The sequence below is a fragment of the Protopterus annectens genome, chromosome 5.part0 (assembly GCF_019279795.1).
Source record: "Protopterus annectens isolate FY-2018-M chromosome 5.part0, PAN1.0, whole genome shotgun sequence".
NCBI lineage: Eukaryota > Metazoa > Chordata > Ceratodontiformes > Protopteridae > Protopterus > Protopterus annectens.
Window position 1 is genome coordinate 1,711,481,483 of NC_056735.1, and position 25,909 is coordinate 1,711,507,391.

General features: G+C 43.4%; 1 protein-coding gene across 2 annotated transcripts in view; it reads right to left on the bottom strand.

The window, feature by feature from the left end:
• The window catches only part of GSK3B (glycogen synthase kinase 3 beta), a 1,987,846-nt gene that overhangs the window by 867,381 nt on the left and 1,094,556 nt on the right, over positions 1–25,909 (bottom strand). For both annotated transcript variants that reach the window (XM_044071503.1, XM_044071504.1), the window contains exon 7: positions 7,903–8,000. In XM_044071503.1, the coding sequence (XP_043927438.1) occupies positions 7,903–8,000 (98 nt within the window). The remainder of the gene's footprint in view (positions 1–7,902; positions 8,001–25,909) is intronic.

Here is a 25,909-nt window from a genome sequence, read left to right on the forward strand (position 1 = left end):
AGCATTTTGAATTTTGGGACAATGATGTATGCGTTTAAGATGGACAGGTCGAGAATAGGTCTCCAACTTTTCTCTTTTCTTGGCACTAGGAAGAGTCTGGAGTAGAATCCTTTGCCCTGTTCTGTTATTGGTACTCTTTCCACAGCTCTCATCTTTGTTAATTCCGCTATCTGCTGCAGAGCTTCTATTTTTTGATTTGGAGGCAGGTTTGGCATTCCTCTTTTTACTGGTAAAGTGTGGAAGTGGAACCGGTAGCCTTGGTCTATGGTTTGCAAAATCCACTTGTCTTTTGTGATATAGTGCCAATTTTTCAAAAATAAGGCTAACTTTCCGCCTAATGGTGCTGCTATTTGCTCCCTGGTAGGCGGAGTCAGAGCCAAGTCACTGTGATTGTCCTGTTGCAGTGGCAGTGGTTGTGTCTGTGCCTCGGTTATTGCCTTGCCACTGTCGTCCTCGGTAGGCACCTCCTCTGGGTTGATTTCTGCCTCTAGAGCGTCTATTCCTGCCCCTTTGGGATCTTGTGGAGTCAGGAAAGGAACAATTTTTGGCAGGCCAGTTCCTGCTAAACCTTGGGGGCTGAACCTGTAAGAAATCTTTAACTGTTTGTACAGATTTTGCCTTTTCTTCCATTTTCTTCATTACCTGCTGGGCAGGTGTACCAAATAGACTGGCCTTATCCATAGGAGCATCTAATAGCTTTGCTTTAACATGATCCGGTAAGACCTGTTCTTTCAACCATGCATGCCTTCTTATCACTGTGCCAGTCATGGCTGATCTAAATGAAGCCTCCAGTGCATCATAGCCACATTTTAAGGAATGGTTACTAACCTGTTGGATGTTATTCACCATTTCTAATACATATTTCTTATCTAAAGATTCATCAGAGGACAGTTTTTAGTTAACTGATCAAGCATAAACTCTTGGTATTGGATCATGTGAAACTGACCGTTTAAAGCTCTAGCTGAGAGAGTAGCAGAGGTGTAAACTTTTTTCCCCCATCTCTCTAAGGACCTGGATTCCCTTTCAGAAGGAATAGGGTTTTTGCTGTGGTCGAGGCTACTGCCTTAGGCCCCTGGGATATAGTTTCGGGGTCTGCAAGTGGGGCCTTGTATAGGTGGTGATGAGTGTCTGGCACCCTGTAAAATCTATCTGGTTTGGCAGGGGCTGGACGTAAAGAATCAGGAGCAGTGCAGACATCATTAAATGCATCATCCACAACAGGCAGAACAGGAGGTATAGCTAAGGGCCTATGTTGTGGTAAGTGCAGAAAAGTCCTAAGCCTTTTTCTTGAATCTGAGAAATCTTGTCCCTGCCATTGGAATTGTTCTCTCATGGCATGTAAGGTTTCCCCAAAGGAAAATTCCTCTGGTGGAGAGGCAGCTGGAATGGATTCTTCAGCATCAGAATCTTCATAAGTAGAAAAAGGAGCCTCTGGCTGGTCTGTAATGTCTGAGTCATCCGCAGAATCATCAGAGGACAGTGGCTCGGGGGGCTCTGCTCTAGGTCTCTTTTCTGGGGGCTGAGAGGCCCTGTCTGGGTGAGATTGGGATCCCCTAATTAAGGATATTAAATCTTCTGCCAGAGTAAGCATTTGTGAACTAGAAGTGGGCCTGTGTGAGGGGGGTTTAACAGGCACTGATTTAGCAGATTTGGCTGCTTTAGCCCTGGCAAAGGCCTTAATAGACATGGCTGCAGGAGGCCTAGCAGCACCACGTGCTGGGGTAGAGACATCCAAAGGGATGGTGTCTGATAAATCACTAGGAACCACAGTTGTAGGCAAAATTTCTGAGGCCGATTCAGGTAAGGTAGCAGGAGCCTCAGTAGTAGTCATGGATTCGGCTGAAGATTGACCAGTTTTCTCGGTTTCGGCCTAAACCGAGACACTCGCGGCTTGCTTAACCATGGTTTCTGCCGAAACCGCGGACCGCGAGTGTCGGTCTTTTTCTTTGCGTTTTTTAACAATTTGGGTAGTCGGAGGATCCGACGGCATAATGTACGCAAAATCTGAGCCGAAAAACTGTTCAGCAAACTCCGACCGACGCCTAAGCGTTCGTCGGTTGAAGGAAGCACAGGCCGAACAGGCTGCTACGTCGTGGTCTGGGCCTAAGCAAGGCAGACAGTAAGAGTGGAAATCTTTATGAGGTATTTGTTTCCCACAAGTTAAACAGTTATTGACTTTTTCTGACATCGGCTGAGGCAAGAAAGAGTCCCCAACGGGGTACTTAGCTTTTAGAAGTCTTCGGTAGTATTCGGTAGTAGTAATCTCTGGATCTGACCGACCGGCACTTGCGAACAGCTTCTGCTTGGCCACGCGGCAAGAAAGACTGGGGAAAATGGCGTCGGCTGATGCCTTTATACCCGAAGACCAGCAGAGATGATGTCGGGTGAAGTGCGACATCAGCCGAAGCCGGACCCAGACTTTGGAATCCGGCCGACCGAAGGGCTGCCTGACGACAGGACAACCCATTTGTTATGACTGCAGATGCATCCATGAAGGACATCTCAGTACCCATGAACTACCACATAGGCGGCCGTCTACTTAATGCCGAATGTGTGATAAGAGACCTTGGGACCCAGGTGGACAGTATTCTCTCCTTTAATAATCACATCGCCACAGTAGTCAGGAAATCCTTCTACATGGCACACCTCATCACAAAAGGGTACTCATCCAGGAAAAAAGAGGTCATTGTTCCCCTTTACTCGACACTCAGACTATTATAGAGCACAATGCCCCTTTTGGAATGTACCTCACAAGACATCTGCAGCAGCTGGAAAAGCCACAGAAGTACCTCACAAAGTGGATTACTGGCCTCAAACAGATGCCCTACACTGACCGTTTAAACAAACTCCAGCTTTACTCTGTAGCATATCGCCTACTCCAAGGTGATCTCTGCCTAACATATAAAGCTATGTCAAACCCAGATCTGTTGGACATGCTACACCTAAAGAAATCCCAATCCCTCCGAGCTACACGCTCTAGGGACCTAAACCTTATCACCACAATAAACAAGACATGCTGGAGGGGTAGATTCCTGTCCCAGAGACTTCCCATACTCTGGAACAAGCTACCCATCTATGTCAAGCAAAGTTCCTCATTAGCACTCTTCAAGAAAAATCTTGACGAGTGGATGGGAAATAGGAAATACATCCCAGGGACCACTTCTGTGGCTTTGTTCGACAGGGGCACAGGAAAATAACTTTTTTTGGGTGGCATAGGCCAGGGAACCTTGCTGGCTAGGCTTACTTAAGCCCTTGGGCCGATAGCCTAGTTCCTACCTATGAACATATGCAGGGCAAATGGGGCTGAGAGGAAAGCACCACCCAAAATTACTTCAATCTATATCTGACAGCTGAAACAAACAGAACATGCTTCAAATTACTAAAAAATATGTAATCACGGATAAAATGGGACCAGACCGTCTAAAAAATCTACTCATTCTTGCAGAGTATCTTATTTATTGACATTTGATTACCAGTAAAGTTCGACTGGGTAGGAGGCTATTTCCAGCGGAGACCCGGGGAGAAATGCTCCAAAGAATTACAAAACATTTTAAAAACAATAATTTTACAACCTTCAAAAATAATACAAAAAAAAAACATCTAAAGTTTAAATAATTACACAAAATAAGACACATGAAAATATTGGTTAAGAACAGAAACAAGTTATTTGACAATGATTTTATATTTAGAGAAATTTGAGCCAGTTTAGAGAGAAATTAAAGGTAAGCAAGTATAATACAAACAGGAACTGCAATATGAAGTGAGAGAAAAGCAGGCTTGCAGTATACTTTAGAGACAAATACAGGGGAAAGAAATTGACAGAAGAAAGGGAGTGAAGAAGGGAGAGTAAGGAGGTATAAGGTATGAATAGGTACTTGTTCACATTTAGGAATATAGTTTATCCTGGTTTTGAGCAAGAACAGAGCCAGCTTTTTGCTAAGACGTCTTTCAGGATGGTTTTGAAGGATGGATGGGAGGGTACTGACGAGATGGATACAGGTAAGGAGTTCAGGCCTTAGCAACATGGTATAAGTAAAGACAATGAATGCCCAGCAGATTTGACAGGTTTGTGGACAGACAAGAGTTTTTGGTCACTGGATCATAATGACCGACTGGGCACATAGGTGTGTAGAATGTTATTTACTACTGGACAAGCAGATAGATGCTGGACAATTTTATAGGTGGCAAGAAGCTGTGTATTTGTTAGCTGATGGGGTAGTTCTAACCAATTTAGGCTTTTTAGTGTTATACACTGGTGGGTTATGAAAGGGGTATGTGCTACAAAATTTAGCAACTTTGTTATGGCATTCTTCAGGTTTTGATTATTGTGATGCCTGGAGGTTAGTAAGGATGGGAGAGCCATAAAGAACTCTCGGGAGGAGATAAGTAGTGGCAAGTATAGTTTTAGTTGTGTTGGTGAGAAAGTTTTTGGCTCTGTAAAGTATCCCTAGTTTTTGATGAGTTCTTATGCAATTTTGTATATGCATATCGAATTAAAGATCATCATCCATAATAATTTCCTATGAGAAATGACTTGAATGGTTGTATTATGAAGAGAGAACTTTAAATTTAGATTTTTCATGACAGTGGGATTTACGGGAAATGGTAGTGTTTTTTTTTTTGTTTGTTTTTTGAGTTGTGAGTTGCAAAGCCATGTTTAGTGGCTGTTAAAATTTCCCAGAATAATTTTTGGGGGTGTGCCATGTCGTCAGATACGCAAATGAGTGTGGAGTAACCTGTGTAGTGTATTAGGGAGGCCTGTTGAGTGGATGACGGTGAGAATGTTAAAGTGGTGGGTTCGAAGTATAGAGCCTTGTGGTACACCCACAGTGACTGGGATGTGGGGAGAGAGGGTGGAGTGCCATTTTACCAAATAACTTTTGGATGGGTAGCTTTTGAACCACAGAAGAGTGGGCTGAGAGAAATCTAATGAGGAAATCTGAAGTAGACGTTTGCTGTGACAAACTATGTCAAAGGCTTCATTTAGACAAGTCTAGAAATAAGGACTAGTTTGTCAATTTATCTAGCTTTATTGACAGTATCTCTGTAGGTTAGAAGTGCAGTGTTAGTACTATGGGAATGACGGAAGCCATGTTGTGTGGTGGTCAGGAGTTCTTCCAGTAGGAGACAGCTTAGCAACTGTTTCTGAATACATTTTTCAAGTATTTTGAAGGGGGGAATAAGACTGCTATAGTCTAAAGTCAGTAATGTCAGGTGAATTTTCTCCTTTGTGTAGAGGGATAATGTGTGACTTTTTCCATAGAAGGGATATGTGGAATTCCTGGATTGACCTACTTATAAGGACTGAAGCAGGATAGGCAATGCTACTGGCTGCTTTCTTAAGGCACTTGCTTGGAAGGTTTGAGTTTAAGAGTAGTTTTAAACAGGATGTGGAGAGACAGATTTGAAGGTGAACGTGGATGTTGTGATACATGGTTGTTGGGCAGGTTAGGATTAGATGTTGAGGAATCTTTGGTTAAAGATGCTATACTATCTACGAAATAAGAGTTGGACTGTATTGCTGTTTTGAGTGGTGAGTTATTGAGGGAGGGAGGTTAGGGTTGTGTTTTTGTTCACTATGTAAGATTTCTTTAATGGCTGTCCAGAAATTTTTAGGGTTGTGTTTACTATTATTTTGAATGTCATTACAGTATAGTTTTTTCTTTATTTACTTGCTTTTTAATATGATTTCAGAGCATTCTAAAGTTTAAGATATTTTGCTGTTTTACATTTTTGCCATTCTTTCCATGTTTTCTCTCTATCCCGAATTAGTATTCTACGCTTTTTGAATGGCCAAACTGCATTATTTGTTTTAAGCTTCTTTTTTCTAGAGGTGCAACGCTATTTGGAATATTCAGCAAAGTTTTATTTAATTCATTAACAGCATCACATAATGGTTGGATATTTAGGAAGTTCTAATTAATAGATGATAAGCTAGTAATGACCACTTCTGAGTTAAACTTAGAAAGGTTGCATTGTTTTATAAAAGTGCTGTTTAAGTGGATTTGTGAGATGTTTGGGTTGTACAGATTGGGAGATCATCACTGAGAAAGTCGGACATTGTACCTGTGGTGGTGTATTTGCTAGGGTCTGATACTAGGATCCAATCTAATAGAGAATTTGATGTCTTGCTATAATGTGTGGGGCTATTAATTAGTTGTGTGAAATCATGTACGTTCATGTTAGATGTAGGGCAGTCAGAGTTGACTTCTAATCAAATGAAATTCATATTACCTCGCAGTACTTTTTCTTATGGAATTAAGGATATCCAATGTAAGACATTTTCAACTACAGCTGTAATGCCGTCCAAAGGGATGTGAAGAACAGTAATAAATAAATGTTTATAGTGATTTATTTTCTGGAAAGTAAGAAGCTCGGCTGAAGTGAATTTTGGTATTGGTTTTGTTGTAATGGTCAATGTGATAGCTGTTGGGAAATATTAAAACAATACCACCACCTTTCCTCTTTATACGGTCATTACGGATGAAATTACAGCTGGGAGATATAATTTCGGCGATGTTTATGCTGGGTTGAAGCCAAGTTTCAATTACACTGTAATTATCAGGGCTTATGTTAGCTAATCCAGGCATGTAGTTCAGCAGTTTTATTTTTTATGCTTCTAACATTTATAGCAGCAAAACTTACATTACTGAGGTTGTGGGTTGACCACTGTAGGGTGGGTTACAGTAGTGTGTGGAAGAGAATTGTCTTCATGTTCATTTTGATAAGTGGGGCCAGGATGAGAGTGAATGTCTCATCCTAGAAAGATTTTAGTATATTGGGGAATTACTGATGCTTGTTTTTTGGAAAGTAGTTTTCCCACTTAATTTTGTTTTGATTTAAGTTGAAATGGGAGTTAGAAACAGTCTACATTTGGGGTAAAGGGGAGGGGCACCATTAAACAGGTTTGGTATAATGTGTGGAGTGTATAGGGAGGAAGTATGAATAGATAGTTGGAACAGAGTTGGAGAGATGGTGAGAGCTATTACAGAGTCGGTATGATCAGAGATAGCCCAGCAGGAGGAGAATACAGAATAAGCTGAGGAGAAGCATAAATACGTAAAGGGATCTGTATTTTACTGATTGCAGATACTGGGAAACATGCTGCAGGGCAGTAGGACATTTAGTGGTGGAGGGTAAAAGCTGCTAGAAGGTAGGTAGGAAAGAAGTATTATTTTATGAAGGAAGATAAGTTGTACTAGTATCTTCTTTGGAATGTAAGAAATAGAGGGGGTTAAAAGGTAAAATATGAGGATCTAGTTAAAATAAGAATGAAGGGTTTATTTGGGAAAAGTAGAAGAGACAACGTAGAATAGATAAGTACTGTTAGGGAGATGTACGAGTATGAACGTAGTGCAAAGCAGTATGGGAGGGAGAAAGGTAGCTGATAATAGTGCCAAAGGATTAAATGGAAGTTGGGAATTAGGTAAAAAAAAAAAAAAAGAAGAAACATGAGTGTTTGTATGAATTCCCGAATGCCCACTTTAAAATGACAACATACTAGCAAAGATGGAGAGAAACAGTCCAAATGCTTTTGTTAGTATTGTTGGATCATAAAAACTGGTACAGATAAGCAGAAGGGCATATAGGGAACAGACTTATGTGGGGGACAAAACAGCACTCCTCTGTAAGAATGCTTTTTGAGAGAGTGATTTTGAACATGCCAATGGGTGTAAAAGCAAACTAGGAGTTAATACTGGAAATTTCAGAAAAATGGAGGACTTTAAAAGCAATTGAATAGCTGGTATAAGATAGATTTATTCAATTAAACTTCTCAGGGTATGTGTTTTACAGCAGGATCTAATGAATGATGCAGCACATATGATCATGGAGTCCAGCACCATATGATCACAGTTATTTGTTTACTCCTATTAACAACTAAGTTTAAATTTCATACTGTACCTTAATTATCTCTACCAGCTGATCAACGCCACTGTCACCAGGGAAGATTGGTTGTCCTAGTAATAGCTCAGCCAGTACACAACCTGCTGACCAGACATCTAGAAAGGAGGGAAACAGGTAGATCTGTCATCTCATGCTGAATTTAAAGAATGCATAAAGCAAAAAGAACAATCACAAAAACTGCAGTTTGAGCTACAGTTCTCACCAGTTCACCTAATAGAAAAATCTCCCGCAAGTTCCTTTTTTCCAACACTGAGTTCAATGAGGGCTGCAGAAACCGAATACTCCAACAAAACTCTATCAAAAACAAACTCTCAAACAATGATAAGGTTTTTCCAAAACATAGGCCACCAAGAAATCAACACCAAAACTGTTAATGAACAGTTATAAAATGTATTTTTCCACTAACTCAAAGATCTCATTCAAATAAACTGCTTTTAACATGGGACCAGAAATACAACGGCACACTGCATTAGTTAGTGGTACACCACATTTCAAAAACCAACAAATTCATAAGAAAAAACACTGGTTTATGACAGCTGGAAAGAGCCATGTGGGCCAAAACAAAAAAGTTATGCACTTGCCATAATGATGCATCCACAACCATTGGTTTTTGATTGGCCCTTGGCCACTTCTCAAACTTTGGATCTGTAGTTCAAGCAGCAGCACAAACATCTGCAGCAATGCTAGACAGGAAGACAGAGGAAGTGGATACTGACCTTGCAGAGTGCTTGTACTGGCAGGGGCAAACCTTTCTGTTTACAAAATACAAACATTGAATCACCATGCTAATGTGAACTTTAACAGACTGTCCTAATTTAGCACTTGAAATAAACTACTGCTGGGATTTTCTGGAACTTTTTGTTCTATGGCGATAAGATCTCAGTTGTCTGAGCACACCCAATAAACAAAACATGTACTTCATTTTATAGGAAAATTTTGGAAAGAAAACTGCTACATTTATGGACTGATTAACGGCAAATTCAGAAGCTACTTTCAGAAGAAGAGAAGAGTTGGTGTGAAAAGAAACCCCATCTTTATGAAAGATAAAGTGGTTATAGCAAGATAACGCCTGGAGTTCAGATACTCATCTAGCAGACGCCTGTCTAGCAGATGTAATAGCAACCAGAAAAATGTTTTTTTAGGCCAAAAGTTTTAATCAGTGTTTGAGCTGGTACAAACAGGCACAGGCAAAGCCTGGAGAAGAATAGTCAAATCCCAGGGAAGGGTTGGATCCTTAATAGGTGGTCTGAGTATAATGTTACCTCTGAGGAAGGCTTTGTATAGTTTAAGGGATGCCAATGACTGATTACCTTGATCTAAGTGAAAATACTTTGATTGTGGAGTAACTTGCACCATTATGGAAAATGGAGACCAGGAAATCTAAGACAGCGAGGATCTGTGTTGAAAAGGTGTCTAGATGTGTCTCAACAGCCCAAATAGAGAAAATTTTCCATTTGCTCTTATATATCTTCCCAGTGGAATCCTTTTAGGAAGAAGTAAAGATACTAAGAACTTGGGAAAAAAGTCTGGACTGGCTAGCCATCAATGAAATTTGAGAAACCATGCAGTTAACTTGAGGGCTTGTATGCCCAGGTGAGGTAGTCCGGATGGGTGAGACAGCAGACCTAGACAGGGGTCCAAACCCAAGTAGGGTATTAACAGATGAGGCCAAAGGAAGGGGAAAGTACAGTTGTGTACACTTACCATAAATGTAGATGTTCGAGTGTATTCACTGTTGCAGTCATCACACTTGGGTTACCTGCCAGCAGGTAACCCTCAGGTCGGCCCAAATACCAGAGACTTAGTATTTCTGCGTCAGTTGTTGTCACTTCAGTACTGATGTCAGGTCATCAGGGGTATAAAAACTTGCAGCCGACACCATTACATCAGCTTTTCTTGCCCCAAATTTCAGGAGCCCCCAAATAGGGAACTAGGTTATGGTGGAAAAAACACCACCAGTAAAAAGTAAATACCAATAGCCCTGTAAGGGGTGAGTAAGATAAATAAAGAAGGAGAGAGAGAGACAAGGGGGTTGGAGGGTGGGGAAACAAAGACTGCAACAGTGAATACACTCGAACATCTACATTTATGGTAAGTGTACACAACTGCACTATGTTTTTTGTGTTTCACTGTTGCAGTCATCACACTTGGGTTGATTACCAAAGCTGAAGAATGGGAGGAGGCAGTCAAGAAGAGTTGGGGCTGGCTAGTACGCCCTGCAGGACTGCTGTTGCAAAACCCGCCCTGGATTTGGAAAAGATAGGCAGGTGGTAATGCTTGGTGAAGGTGTGAACAGAACTCCAGGTAGCAGCATCCAGAATGTCCCTGGTAGAGACTCCCCTGAGGAATGCTGTAGAGGGTGAAGTTGCCCTAGTGAAATGCATTCTGATCCCCTGAGGGGGTGGTTTCCCATGGTGTTTAACAGAAATGGATGCAGTGTGCTATCCATTTGGAGATGGTCTGTTTTGATATGGCCTTGCCCTCTGCCCCTGGTGCAAAGTTGACTAGTAACTGGTCAGATTTCCTGAAGGGCTTAGTCCTATCAAGGTAGAATCTGAGCTGTCTGTGCATGCCTAAAGAGTGTAGGATCCTTTCCCCCTCATTTTGAGGAGTAGGGAAAAAGTTGGACAAATGGATAGATTGGTTGAGAGCCACACTGGACACCACTTTAGGCATAAAAGTAGGGTTAGTCCTGAGTGAGACCCTGTCAGCATGAAAAATAATGAAGGGTTCCACGGCCATAAGTTCTTGTAGCTCTGACACTCTTCTAGCTGAAGTGATGGCCAGAAGCAAAGCTGTTTTCCAAGAGAGGAATTTTAACTCTGCTGATGCTGCAGGCTCAAAGGGGGATAGCATGAGCTTTTCCAGCACAAAGTTAAGGCCCAAGCAGGGGTGGGGGCTCTTCTTGGTGGCCTTAAGTTGTTAGCCCCTCTCAAGAAGTGTTTGATGAGAGGGTGAGAGAAGAGAGGTGGCTCAGTGCTGTAATGAGCAGAGATGGCAGAGGCATGGATCTTATTGGAAGAGAAGGATAGGCCTCTGTGGAGTAGGTCTGCTAGGTAATCCAGGATGAGAGGTAAGGAGAGCTGTGTTGCATCCGCTCCTTTAGAATGAACCCAAGAACAATACCTTTTCCACTTATCAGCATAGGATTTCCTTGTACTGGGTCTTCGGGCTTCACGAATGACATCCAGCACCTGCTTGCTTAGGCTGGCCACTGGAGGAGAATTCAAGGAATAAGCCAGGCTGCAAGGTTCAGGATTTGCAGATGCTAGATCTGTCCATCCTGCTGAGTGAGGAAGGTTGGGATCTGGGGTAGGTGCCATGCTGGCACCCGTGACAGACTGCGCAGTAGTGGGTACCAGTGTTGGGGTGGCCAGTCTGGGGCAATCAGGATTGCCCTTGGTTTTTCCTGCCTTATCTTGAGTAGTACTCTTGTAAGAAGAGGCAGAGAGGGAAATGCATAGATTGAGAGGTTTACCCACTGGAACGATAGGGCATCTACTTTCCAGGCTTTGCTGTGAGGTACCCTGGTGCAGAATTTGCTAAGCTGGTGATTGTAGGGGGAGGCAAATAGGTCCACCTTCGTGGTACCTCATTTCTAGGTTAGAAGGCTGAAGGTGTTGAGGTCTAATTGCCACTTGTGTGGGTATACGAGATTTCTGCTCAAGTCGTCTGCCAGAGTTTTGTTTGCCTGGCAGGAATTGAGCTTGCAGGTGAATATGCATAGCCAAGGCCGTGTTCCACAGGTTCATGGCTAGCCTGCAGAAGGGATAAGAGTGGGTTCCCCCCTGCTTGTTCATGTACCACATCACTGTGGTGTTGTCGGTTGAGACCCTCTTTAGCCAACCTCACCTTAATTTCCTTTACAGTCATTCCCAGTGGAAATGTTTGAATTTGGCTACAGAAATCAAGTATAGCCCAACTAGACTATATTTACCACTTACCCTGCAATCCTTGCCAAAGGTTTTAGCCCTCTCTAGGACCTGCACCCCCCCTCTGCATTTTCCTTGCAGGACTTTACATCTTTATTTGTACTTGGGTATGGTGCTGCGGTAGCATTGTCGCCTCACAGCAAGACGTTGTCACGTTCGATTCTCAGCTAGAGCGTCTTCTGTGTGGAGGCATGCGTGAATGGGCATGCCTTTGTTGAAGGTTGTGCGTCAGGGCTGGTAACTTGGCACGTAAAAATCCACTACTAAACATTAGCGGATCGGAGTTCCGCTGTGGTGACCCCCTAACCGGGATAAGCCAAAAGACACAACAACCCTGCAATCCTTGCCAAAGGTTTTAGCCCTCTCTAGAACCTGCACCCCCCCCCCCTGCATTTTCCTTGCAGGACTTTACATCTTTATTTGTACTTGGGTAATCTTGGGTTTCTGCTGACTCACTCCCATTAACAGTATTGTGTGCTCTGAAGTGAGTTACTTGGCTCATGTGCTTCAAACCCTCCTTCATTTGGCTCTCCTTAGCATTTCATTGGCTAACACTTTGTCATTCTTTATTAGCCTACCCACTGATAGCATATCAGAAGTTTTTTTTGCCCTACTTGCATAGCTTGGAACCATCTTTAAATTTAAAATCTTCCCTGCTGGATTTAACTACTGTGGTGTCCTAGATGTGTTGTTGTTGTGACTTTCGGTTTTTCCTGGTTAGGGGTCGCCACAGCGGAACTCCAGTCCGCTAATGATTGGCAGTTGATTTTTACTTACTGAGTTGCCAGCCCTGATGCACAACCTTCAACGAAGGTACGTCCATTCACGCATGTCTCCACACAGAAGATGCTCTGAGAGTCGAACCGGACAGCGTCTTACTGTGAGGCGACAATGCTACCGCAGCACCACCACCGCAAATTGGTGTCTTAGATGTGTGTATGTCTCTAAATGCAAGTACACTGGCTTCTATTGCATAGAGTACAAGTTAAAAATACTAATGACTGATGCATACTGGTTTTGGATGCTGCCATTGGGAAATTTAGGCTCTCATGTTTGTAAACTTTATCATTGTTTGTAAGCTCCATGTGGAATGTTGGCAGAATGCTAATGTTATTCCATTTGAGCTTGTATTAAAGCCTGGAGCTACACTTACCTGAGCATTACTGTAGGAAACTGAAATAATGAACCTTAGAATATTACAGTGTGGAAACACAATTCTAGTGGATAGTTACATACACTGTAAAGACTTCATGTAGCACTGGTGATAAGCTGAATACGAAAGTGAAGCAACTGTTAGATAATTTTCATATAAAACTGTATGTGGTGGTTAAAATATAGTACAGTTGTGTACACTTACCATAAATGTAGATGTTCGAGTGTATTCACTGTTGCAGTCATTACATTTGGGTAATCTGCTGGCAGGTTGCCCTCAGTCGGCCTGATTAACAAAGTCTTGGGTCCTGCATCGGTTGCTGTCCCTTCTTCCGTGACGTCAGGTCGTCAGGGGTATAAAACATGCAGCTGATGCCACTTTCTTCAGTTTTTCTTGCCCCAGATGTCAGGTGCCCCTCAAATGGGGAGCAAAATATATATATATGCATGTAATTTAGAACACAGAAAATATACCTCCAAATAAATGCAAATACAACAAAAAGGCTTTTGAGCATAGCAACAGAAAGAAGAGGTATAAAAAGAGAAAAAGTAAGGGGCTGGCGGGTGGGTAACCAGGACTGCAACAGTGAATACACTCGAACATCTACATTTATGGTAAGTGTACAAAACTGTACTATGTTCTTCGTGTTTCACTGTTGCAGTCATTACATTTGGGTAGAATACCAAAGCTATGGTTGGGAGGATGGAATTATACAACATTAGGAGCAACTATAAGGCCCTGCAGGACAGCAGTGGCAAAGCCTGCTCTGGATTTAGAGAAGAGAGGTAAATGGTAATGCTTGGTGAACGTATGAACTGAGCTCCAGGTAGCAGCTTCTAGAATGTCTCTGGTAGGAACCCCTCTGAGAAAGGCTGCAGAAGTAGATGCAGCCCTGGTGGAATGGGATCTGATCCCCTTGTGGGCAGGTTTACCATGATGCATGTAGCAGAAACAAATACAATGGCTTATCCATTTTGAAATTGTCGGCTTTGAGATAGCCTTTCCCTCTGCCCTTGCAGCAAATGCCACCAGTAGTTGCTCAGATTTTCTTAGAGATTTTGTCCTGTTTAAGTAGAACCTTAGTTGTCTGTGTACATCCAATGAATGCAGAATCCGCTCCCCTTTGTTCTGTGGATTTGGGAAAAAAGTTGGCAGATGAATTGTCTGATTAAGAGCCACACTGGATACCACTTTAGGCATAAAGGATGGATTGGTCCTGAGCGCTACCCTGTCCGGGTAGAAAATAATAAAAGGCTCCACTGCCATGAGAGTCTGTAGTTCTGAAATCCTTTTAGCTAAAGTGACTGCTAAAAGAAAAGCTGTCTTCCAAGTGAAAAAAATTATGTCTGCAGTAGCAGCTGGTTCAAAAGGAGGTAGGGTGAGTTTTTCTAACAAAAAATTTAGGTCTCATGCAGGAGTTGGTGCTCTCCTGGGAGGTCTTAAATTTTTGATCCCTCTGAGATGCTGCTTTAGCAGGGTATGAGAGAAGAGGGGAGGCTCTGTGTTGTAATGAGCTGAAACGGCAGAGGCGTGGATTTTTATAGAAGAGAAGGATAAGGCCCTTGTGAAGCATCTCAGTTAAATATTGCAGAATCTGAGGAATATTGGACATTTCTGTGCTTATTCCTTGTGCCTGGTTCCAGGCACAGAATTTTTTCCATTTATCAGCATAAGACTTTCTAGTGCTAGGCCTTCTAGCCTCCAAAATGACATCCATCACAAGTTTGCTGAGAGATGTAACTGGTGAAATTAGTTGATTAGCCATGCTGCAAGACTCAGAGTTTGGAGCTGAGTGTGTAGAATTTGAAAGTTCTGCTGATACAGTAGATAAGGTGTCTGAGGCAGGTACCACGGAGGAAGGTGTGACATATTGCGTAGGAGCGAGGACCAGTGTTGGCGAGGCCAGTCTGGAGCAATCAGAATAATTTTTGGTTTTTCCTCTCTGACTTTGAGTAATACCTTGGAGAGCAAAGGAAGAGGGGGAAAAGCATAGACTGATAGGTTTTTCCAGCTGAAGGACAGAGCATCCACCTTCTAAGCTTTTTTGTGATGGATTCTTGTGCAAAAGTTGTCCAACTGATAGATCTTTTTGCCTCACCCCAAAGCTATGTCTGGGCTCCCCCATTTGCGTGTCAACATGCTGAAGATATGTGGATCCAGTTTCCATTCGTGTGGGTCCATAAGATTTCTGCTTAGCTCGTCTGCCAGAGCATTTTGCTTTCCTGGCAGGAATTGAGCTTGTAGATGTATTTGGTAAGTCAAGGCTGTGTTCCACAAGGCCATGGTTAGTCTGCAAAGGGGGTAGGAATGGGTACCCCACCTGCTTGTTTATGTACCACATGACTGTGGTGTTGGCTGTCTTTATCAGTAGTTGTCCTGGATGAAGAAAATCCTTGAAAGCTGTCAAGAGCATTCTGTACAGCTAGCATCTCTTTCTGGTTGATATGCAGGTGCATTTGATTTGGGCTCCATTCGCCCTGAATGCATCTCCCGGCCAGATGCGCCCCTCCAAGCAAAGTCTGATGCGTCTGTAGTCAGGGTTTGGGTGGCAGGGGGTGGAATGAAGGACAGTCCCTTGTTTTGGTAACAGGCCTCTGCCCACCATAGGAACTCTTGCTGCAGGCAAGGGATGATAGGAATCATTGTTTCCAGGCTGTGACAATGTTGACTCCATAAGCTTTTTAGGTACCATTGAAGTTTCCTCGTATGCAGTCTTGCATATGGAATTAGAAGAATGCAGGAAGCCACGAACCCCAAGGCCTGCACAATTTGTCTTGCAGATAACTGAGTTTTTGTGGCCACTTGTCTGAAGTAAGTCATCAATTGGATTTGTTTGCCTGGCATGAGGTAAGCCATCTGGGCAGTTGTATTCAAGCTTGCACCCAGGAATCTAATTTTTTGAGAGGGTACCCAGTTGTGATTTCTTTTCGTTTATGGTGTACCCTATGTACGTTAGAAGCCTTTCTAAAAATGCCAGATGCTGTAGAACAGTGCCCTTGTTTTCTGCCTGAATTAGACAATCGTCCAGATAAGGGTAAATTTGAATGTTTCTTTGTCTGCAAAATGCAATTACTGGTGCCAGGCACTTTGTAAAGACCCTGGGCACAGTAGATAAGCCAAAGGGCAGTGCAGAGAACTGGTAATACAATTAGCCTGCTCTGAAGCGGAGGTATCTTCTACAAGATTCCCTGATTGGGATATGCAGGTAAGCCTCTTTTAAGTCTAGAGTTCCCAACCAGGCATCCTTGCCTAGCATAGGCAGTAACTGTTGTAGAGTCAGCATCTTGAATTTTGGAATGTCCAGGAAAGTATTTAGGATGGATAAGTCCACAATTGGACGCCATGATTTGTCTTTTCTGGGTACCAGGAAAAGTCTTGAATAAAAACTTTGCCCTTTTTCCTTTTCCGGTACTGGTTGAATAGCCCCCATATCCATGAGGGACATAACTTGTTTCTGGGTCTCTGCCCACTGATTTGGAGGCAGATCTGGCCATCCGTTTGGAATTGGCAATGTGTGGAAATGAAATCTGTATCCCTGGGATACTATATTTAAAACCCACTTTGTCCTAAGTAATTGGATGCCAATTTTGTGCATGAAGTGCTAGTTTTCTCCCCAAAGGGGCTGTCAAAAGATAAGTGCTTGGAAAGGGCAGAGGAAAGTCATTGAGACTGTTGACCGTAGGGGGGTGCCTTGCTACTTCCAGATTTGGAGGTGGAGGCACTCCATTGTTTTGTTCTGTAAGTTCCTTGTGACTGAAACCTGGAGCCTTTGGAGTGTCTGGGTTTGACCTGAGCAGCTCTGATGGGTACTGGAAAGGACCAATTCGTAGTAGGCCAGTGCCTGCTGAACCTGGGTGGCTGCACTTGTAGGAAATCTTTTACAGTTCGCATAGATTTAGCTTTGTCTTCCATCTTTTTCAAAACTTCTTCTGCCTTATTACCAAAAAGACTGTCCTGTTGTAATGGAGCATCCAACAATTTTGCTTTAACATGATCAGGCAGATTTTGCTCCTTGAACCAAGCATGCCTTCTTATCACAGATCCAGTAACAGCGGCCCTGCAAGAGGCCTCTAAGGAATCAAAACCACATTGCAAAGTATGCTTTCCAACTTGTTCAGCTGAGTGCAATAAATCCTGTAACTCTATTTTTTAACAGTCAGAAATCAACATCATTTTCTATTTAAGTAAGGCCATGACACCATGACATGCTGTTGATATTTAAGCATATGAAATTGACAGTTTAAAGCCCTGATTGCCAGGGTTGCAGACGTGTAAACCTTCTTACCCCATCTATCCAGCGTCCTGGAGTCTCTATCAGAAGGGGTAGGATTTTTAGCAATAGAAGCCTTAATACCCTTGGGACCCTGAGAAATTGTTTCAGGGTCAGCAGTAGGGATTTTAAAAAAAAAAATCAGAAACCCTGTAATATCTGTCTGGCTTACTAGGAGCAGGAGGCAGGGAATCAGGAGTCATGCTGGATTCTGAGAAAACATCAACAACAATGTCTAGAACTGGAGATATAGCCAAAGGCCTATGCTGAGGGAGAAGAAGGAAATCTCTAAGCCTCTTTTTGGACTCTGAAAAATCCTGACTCTCCTAATGAAAGTGTTCCCTTAAGGTATGCAAAGTTTCTCCAAAAGAGAAATCCTCAGGAGGAGAAGCAGAAGGAATGGATTCCTCTGCATCAGAGTCCTCATAAGGTGGAACAGATAATTCCTGATCAGAAGAAATGGAAACCTGATCTGAAGATTCATAATCAGTGCCTTGCCTAGGCCTCTTAGCAGGAGGGAGTTGGGAACCCCTGATCAAGGTAATTAAATCCTCAGCCATTTTGATCATTTGTTTTTTAGGCAAAGGGGCCTGAGCACGTGACCCATGCGTCATGTTTTTAGACATAGAAGTTGGTTTTGGTCTTGTTTTTGAGGATGGCGTCTGTTTAATTTACAAATCTTTAGGCCTGAAAACACCCTCAGAAGCCGGTGCCTGCTCAGCGACTCCGGACCCATCTAAGGGAGAGACATCCGCGGGTTCAATACTTGAAGTGTCTCGCGGCATACCAGACTCCGAATGGGTCTCAGTAGAGGCCTGCGAATCAAAAGTAGTGGGTATCAGGGGCTGGGAAAGCGCCTCATTGAGTACCGGCGAACCGGTGACTGGCTTACGAGAAGCTTCGTCATCGGTTTTGGACCTCGACGGTCTGTCTTTTGCTTTGCGTTTTTTGTGAATTCTGGTAGTCGGATTGCTAACCGACGACATTTCTGGATAGTTAAATCTTGGGCCAAAATATTTAGATGCAAAAATATACTGACGCTTAATAGTGCACTGGTTAAATTTAGCACAAAACCGACAGCAAGGCACGTTTTGGTCAGGGCCTAGGCAAGGAATACAGTACAAATGAAAATCATTTTGAAGTATTTGCTTCCCACAAGTAATACAATTATTAACTTTTACTGACATCGGTAAGGAGCAAGAAAAAGTTTCCCCAACGGGGTACTTCGCTTTAGGTTGAAGACTTTGGTTCTGAAACTCGAAAACGAAAATTTCAGGAGTCGGCCAACCGGCACTTGCAAGCTGCTTCTGCTTCGGGCACCACATGGAAAGAAAGACTGATGAAAATAGCGTAGGCTGCATGTTTTATACCCCTGATGACCTGATGTCACGGAAGAAGGGACAGCAACCGATGCAGGACCCAAGACTTTGTTAATCAGGCCGACTGAGGGCAACCTGCCAGCAGATTACCCAAATGTAATGACTAACAGTGAAACATAAATAACATCTTGTTTATGAAAGTATAACTTCTGTGCTGCAAGGTTTGTCTAATTCTATTTAAGTACAGCTGTTTTACTGCTAAGTACATATTCATGTAATGATTGTTCGTCAATTATTGTAATAACAGGCAAAAAGTACAGTTTTGTACCTACCATAAATGTAGATGTCCGAACTGGATAGCATCTGCAGTCATAACAAATGGGTTGTCCTGTCGTCAGGCAGCCCTTCGGTCGGCCGGATTCCAAAGTCTGGGTCCGGCTTCGGCTGATGTCGCACTTCACCCGACGTCATCTCTGCTGGTCTTCGGGTATAAAGGCATCAGCCGACGCCATTTTCCTCAGTGTTTCTTGCCCCAGATGCCAGTTGCCCTCTTGGAAGGCTAAATTTTGGATAAATGCCAATGTTTCCAAACAAGGTAGAAGGCAAACACAAAAAATAAGCATGTATGTACATATATACAAACAAATACACCAGAAGAGACTCCCCAGCTAGCTATTAGGAGGGTAAATACCCTAGGAGTACCACAGAGGGAAGGAGGGTGGTAATCCTGACTGCAGATGCTATCCAGTTCGGACATCTACATTTATGGTAGGTACAAAACTGTACTATGTCCTTCATGGATGCATCTGCAGTCATAACAAATGGGTAGAATACCATAGCCAAACTAGGGGTGGAGGAAGAAAAATGATGGTGTAGTTAGGATCCCTTGCAGTACAGCAGTGGCAAACCCTGCTCGGGATCTAGAGTATAGAGGTAAATTATAATGCTTGGCAAATGTATGCACGGAGGTCCAAGTAGCCGCCTCAATAATGTCCTTGGTTGCCACTCCTCGTAAGAAAGCTGTGGTAGTGGCTGTAGCCCTTGTAGAATGAGGTCTTATGTTCTGTGGAATTGGTTTTCCATGGTAGGAGTAACAGAATCTTATGCAATTTCCTATCCATTTGGAGATTGTCTGTTTGGAAATTGCTTTTCCTTCCCTTCCTGTTGCATAGGCTACTAAAAGCTGGTCAGTTTTTCTGTTACTTTTGGTTCTGTCCAGGTAGTAGCGTAACTGCCTATGTACATCCAAGGTATGCAGCAGTCTTTCTCCCTGTTCTGTGGATTGGGAAAGAAGGTAGGTAGGTGGATTGCCTGGTTTAAAGACACTCTGGATACCACCTTAGGCATAAATGTAGGATTAGTTCTCATGGACACCCTATCTTGATGGAAGATTAGGAAGGGTTGCACTGCCATTAAGGCCTGTAGTTCCGAAACCCTCCTTGCTGAGGTAATTGCCAGTAGGAAAGCAGTTTTCCATGACAGGTGTTGCAGATCTGCTGTTGCTGCTGGTTCAAACGGAGGGAGTGTCAACTTTTCTAGCACAAAGTTCAAGTCCCATGCTGGTAATGGTGGTTTCCTAGGAGGTTTTACATTCTTGATCCCTCTGAGGAACTGCCTGAGTAGAGGATGCGAAAAGACAGGTGGATCGAAGCTGTATTCTTCTGAAATAGCTGATGCATGTATCTTGATGGAGGAATAGGAATAGTATGTAGAAGCTCTGCCAAGTACTCCAGAATGTTAGCAATATCTATGTTCGACACATCTTTTCCTCTTTCAGTACTCCAAATGACAAACCTTTTCCATTTTCCTGCATAGTTCCTTCTTGTTGAAGGTCTGCGGGCTTCAAGGATAATGTCTTTAACCCTTTGGGAAAGGTCTGGGTTAGTTGCTGCTATGTGATGTTCCAGGCAGTCAGTTGCAAGGTTTTTAGGTTTGGATGCATGATGTTGTAGTTGTTCTGAGTTAACATCAAAGGCATCAGGGGTATTGACCACATTCTCTCCCGAGACATGCTCCTCAGCAATGGGTACCAGTGTTGTCTTGGCCAATTCGGAGCTATCAGGATTATCCTTGGATGTTCTTCTTTGATTTTCAGTAGTACCTTGTGCATCAAGGGAAGAGGTGGAAATGCATATGCTGTCAGGCCTTTCCAGCTGAAGGATAGAGAGTCCACCTTCCATGCAAGTGGGTGGAATGTCCTTGTGCAGAATTTTTTGAGCTGGTGATTGAGTGGGGATGCGAATAGATCTATGTGTGGCATTCCCCATTTCTTTGTGATGGCCTTGAAGATGTCCGGGTGTAGCATCCATTCGTGAGCATCCGAGGTGGTTCTGCTTAACATGTCTGCTAGGGTGTTCTCTTTTCCCGGCACAAATATTGCCTGTAACTGGATGTTGTAGCTGAGAGCCAGATTCCAAAGATCCAAAGTCATTCTGCATAGGGGGTATGAATGAGTGCCTCCCTGTTTGTTGATGTACCACATGACTGTGGTGTTGTCTGTCCTTATCATCAAATGGCCTTCTTTGAGGAATGGTCTGAATTTTTGGATTGCCAGTTTTACTGCCAGCATTTCTTTTTGGTTTATGTGCAGGTGCAGCTGGTCTTGAGTCCACAATCCTTGTATGCATTTGTCCAGCATGTGCGCCCCCCATCCTAGGTCTGAGGCGTCTGTTGTGATGGTTTGGCTTGCTCGAAAGTTGTGGAAGGGTAAGCCTGGGTTTGACTGGCATGCTTGAGCCCACCATAGGAACTCCTGTTTTAGGCATGGGATTAGTGGGATTTCTGTTTCTAAGCTGTGCCTGTGCTGAGACCATAAATTCTTTAGGTACCACTGTAGCTTTCTCATATGCAGTCTGGCATGTGGGACCAAGATTATGCATGATGCCATGAAGCCCAAGGCCTGCAGAACTTTCCTTGCTGTTAGTTTGTTCTGCTTTGTTAATGCCAAGAAGTAAAGAGGAGCTTCTTTTGGTTTTCTGCAGTTAGGAATGCCATTTGTTTTACTGTGTCCAATTCAGCCCAAGAATGTTCTTGTTTGGGATGGTATCAGCCTTGACTTTTGTAAATTGACTGTGTATCCCAGGGCTTGTAGCAAGTAAATGACCCTTTGTAAATCTGTTGTCAGCTTGCTTTTGTTGTCCGCTTGTAACAGGCAGTCGTCCAGGTATGGATAAATTTGGATTCCCTGTAGTCTGCAGTGAGCGATTACTGATGCCAGGCATTTTGTGAATACTCTGGGCAGTAGATAAGCCAAAGGGCAATGCTGAGAATTGATAATGCTCTGATCCTGCAAGAAATCTGAGGTATCTTCTGCAATTTGGTCGAATGGGGACGTGCAGGTATGCCTCCTTGAGATCTAGAGTTACCAGCCAACACTCCTTGCCCAGCATGGGAAGAAGTTGCTGTAGGGTCAGCATTTTGAATTTTGGGACAATGATGTATGTGTTTAAGACGGACAGGTCGAGAATAGGTCTCCAACTTTTTCTTTTCTTGGTACTAGGAAGAGTCTGGAGTAGAATCCTTTGCCCTGTTCTGTTATTGGTACTCTTTCCACAGCTCTCATCCTTGTTAATTTCGCTATCTGCTGTAGAGCTTCTATTTTTGATTCGGAGGTAGGTTTGGCATTCCTCTTTTACTGGTAAGGTGTGGAAGTGGAACCGTAGCCTTGGTCTATGGTTTGCAAAATCCACTTGTCTTTTGTGATATAGTGCCAATTTTTGAAAATAAGGCTAACTTTCCGCCTAAAGGTGCTGCTATTTGCTCCCTGGTAGGCGGTGTCAGAGCCAAGTCACTGTGATTGTCCTGTTGCAGTGGCAGTGGTTGTGTCTGTGCCTCGGTTATTGCCTTGCCACTGTCGTCCTCTGCAGGCACCTCCTCTGGATTGATTTCTGCCTCTAGAGCGTCTATTCCTGCCCCTTTGGGATTTTGTGGAGTCTGGAAAGGACCAATTTTGGCAGGCCAGTTCCTGCTAAACCTTGGGGGCTGAACCTGTAAGAAATCTTTAACTGTTTGTACAGATTTTGCCTTTTCTTCCATTTTCTTCATTACTTGCTGGGCAGGTGTACCAAATAGACTGGCCTTATCCATAGGAGCATCTAACAGCTTTGCTTTAACATGATCCGGTAAGACCTGTTCTTTCAACCATGCATGCCTTCTTATCACTGTGCCAGTCATGGCTGATCTAAATGAAGCCTCCAGTGCATCATAGCCACATTTTAAGGAATGGTTACTAACCTGTTGGATGTTATTCACCATTTCTAATACATATTTCTTATCTAAGGATTCATCAGAGGACAGTTTTTTAGTTAACTGATCAAGCATAAACTCTTGGTATTGGATCATATGAAACTGACAGTTTAAAGCTCTAGCTGAGAGAGTAGCAGAGGTGTAAACTTTTTCCCCCATCTCTCTAAGGACCTGGATTCCCTTTCAGAAGGAATAGGGCTTTTTGTTGTGGTCGAGGCTACTGCCTTAGGCCCCTGGGATATAGTTTCGGGATCTGCAAGTGGGGCCTTGTATAGGTGGTGATGAGTGTCTGGCACCCTGTAAAATCTATCTGGTTTGGCAGGGGCTGGAGGTAAAGAATCAGGAGCAGTGCAAACATCATTAAATGCATCGTCCACAACAGGCAGTACAGGAGGTATAGCTAAGGGCCTATTTGTGGTAAGTGCAGAAAACTAAGCCTTTTTCTTGAATCTGAGAAATCTTGTCCCTGCCATTGGAATTGTTCTCTCATGGCATGTAAAGTTTCCCCAAAGGAAAATTCCTCTGGTGGAGAGGCAGCTGGAATGGATTCTTCAGCATCGGAATCTTCATAAGTAGAAAAAGGAGCCTCTGGCTGGTCTGTAATGTCTGAGTCATCCGCAGAATCATCAGAGGACACTGGCTCGGGGGGCTCTGCTCTAGGTCTCTTTTCTGGGGGCTGAGAGGCCCTGTCTGGGTGAGATTGGGATCCCCTAATTAAGGATATTAAATCTTCTGCCAGAGTAAGCATTTATGAACTTGAAGTGGAGCTGTGTGAGGGTCGCTTAACAGGCACTGATTTAACAGATTTGGCTGCTTTAGCCCTGGCAAAGGCCTTAATAGACATGGCTGCAGGAGGCCTAGCAGCACCACGTGCTGGGGTAGAGACATCCAAAGGGATGGTGTCTGATAAATCACTAGGAACCACAGTTGTAGGTAAAATTTCTGAGGCCGATTCAACTAAGGTAGCAGGAGCCTCAGTAGTAGACATGGATTCGGCTGAAGATTGACCGGTTTTCTCGGTTTCGGCCGAAACCGAGACACTCGCGGCTTGCTTAACCGTGGTTTCGGCCGAAACCGCTGACCGCGAGTGTCGGTCTTTTTCTTTGCGTTTTTTAACAATTTGAGTAGTCGGAGGATCCGACGGCATAATGTACGCAAAATCTGAGCCGAAAAACTGTTCAGCAAACTCCGACCGACGCCTAAGCGTTCGTCGGTTGAAGGAAGCACAGGCCGAACAGGCTGCTACGTCGTGGTCTGGGCCTAAGCAAGGCAGACAGTAAGAGTGGAAATCTTTATGAGGTATTTGTTTCCCACAAGTTAAACAGTTATTGACTTTTTCTGACATCGGCTGAGGCAAGAAAGAGTCCCCAACGGGGTACTTAGGTAGTATTCGGTAGTAGTAATCTCTGGATCTGACCGACCGGCACTTGCGAACAGCTTCTGCTTCGGGCGCCACGCGGCAAGAAAGACTGGGGAAAATGGCGTCGGCTGATGCCTTTATACCCGAAGACCAGCAGAGATGACGTCGGGTGAAGTGCGACATCAGCCGAAGCCGGACCCAGACTTTGGAATCCGGCCGACCGAAGGGCTGCCTAACGACAGGACAACCCATTTGTTATGACTGCAGATGCATCCATGAAGGACATCCTCTCAACTGCTCTAATCATTGTACTAGTTTTTAAGTATAAAAAAACGGTGTTCTCATTCCTTATCTGCTCTATCTTGACCCTCTTTGCTAAGAAACTGTAGTTTTATATGCTTATTTTCTTTTTTTTCTTTTGCAGTTACTCTACCTACCAGCTACTTAGAGTTATACTGCAACAGTGTGCTGATTCATTTTCTCTGGACCCATCTGCAAGCTGCCTCTCAGTTAAACAAGATACTTTAAAAGTTTATCTTCTGGTGTCTTACAAGCACCCTGTGTAGGTTTACATTTAAATATCTTTGTATTCCTGACACTTTGTACAATACCATTCTGAGACTTGCACTCTAGGACCTGCACCCCTCCCCCCTCTGCATTTCCCTTGCAGGACTTTAAATCTTTATTTCTACTTGGGTAATCTTGGGTTTCTGCTGACTTACTCCCATTAACATTACCCTGCAAAGAACAGTGTGTGTGTTCAACTTTCCTTATATGTAGGGCAGCACACACTCAATCAGACCAATGCTGTCCCCACCTGAAACCCTCTTTAGCCAACCCCACCATTACTCCCACTGCCTAATAATTTCCTTTACAGCCATTCCCAGTGGAAAAGTTTGAATTTGGCTACAGAAATCAAGTATAGCCCAAATAGACTATATTTACCACTTACCCTGCAATCCTTGCCATAGGTTTTAGCTTGCTCCATTCGCTCTGCTATTCCGCTCCTCTCCCCACCCCCCAAATCCCTCCCTCCCCAGCTGTACTCAAATTTAATCTAGCAAAAGACTGCTCCCACTAATATCCAACCAATCAACTCATACCTCCCATAATCTCCACCCTTCTACTCCTCCTTCCTACTTATCATACATCCTAATCCCAACACAGTCATGTCACTACTATGATTATAATCCTTTGCTGCACTATTCTAGCATTTACTACATCTTACGAAGACATTTCAGTCAATTCTCCGAACCACTTCCATTGCACTCTGTCAACTACCCCTCTCAAATTCCCACCACACAATTTCACTACTCCAACCCCAAAATGCCTCCTTCCACCACACCTACCTAATTACCAAGCCCGCACCTCATCTGAATGCAATTATTCTTAAAATACCACAAGCATTTCACTGCATATATAAAACATATCCTCCGCATTCTCTCTAAACTTACTCTCAGTGGAGATGTGCACCCTAACCCTGGCCCCAATTTCTCCAACTTCTCCACAAACCCCCATCCAAATAGCTCCCCTATCACCCAAATCACACTTAATAAAAAGCCAACAGACCTCCTCATTATGTCTCTTAACATCAGAAGCATCTAACAAAATCCAAGACCTCCAGGCATACATACAACTGTATTCCCCTGACATCCTTATCCTAACCGAATCTTGGCTTAAACCTCACATCAAAAGTGAAGAAATACTCCCACCTGGATATAACAT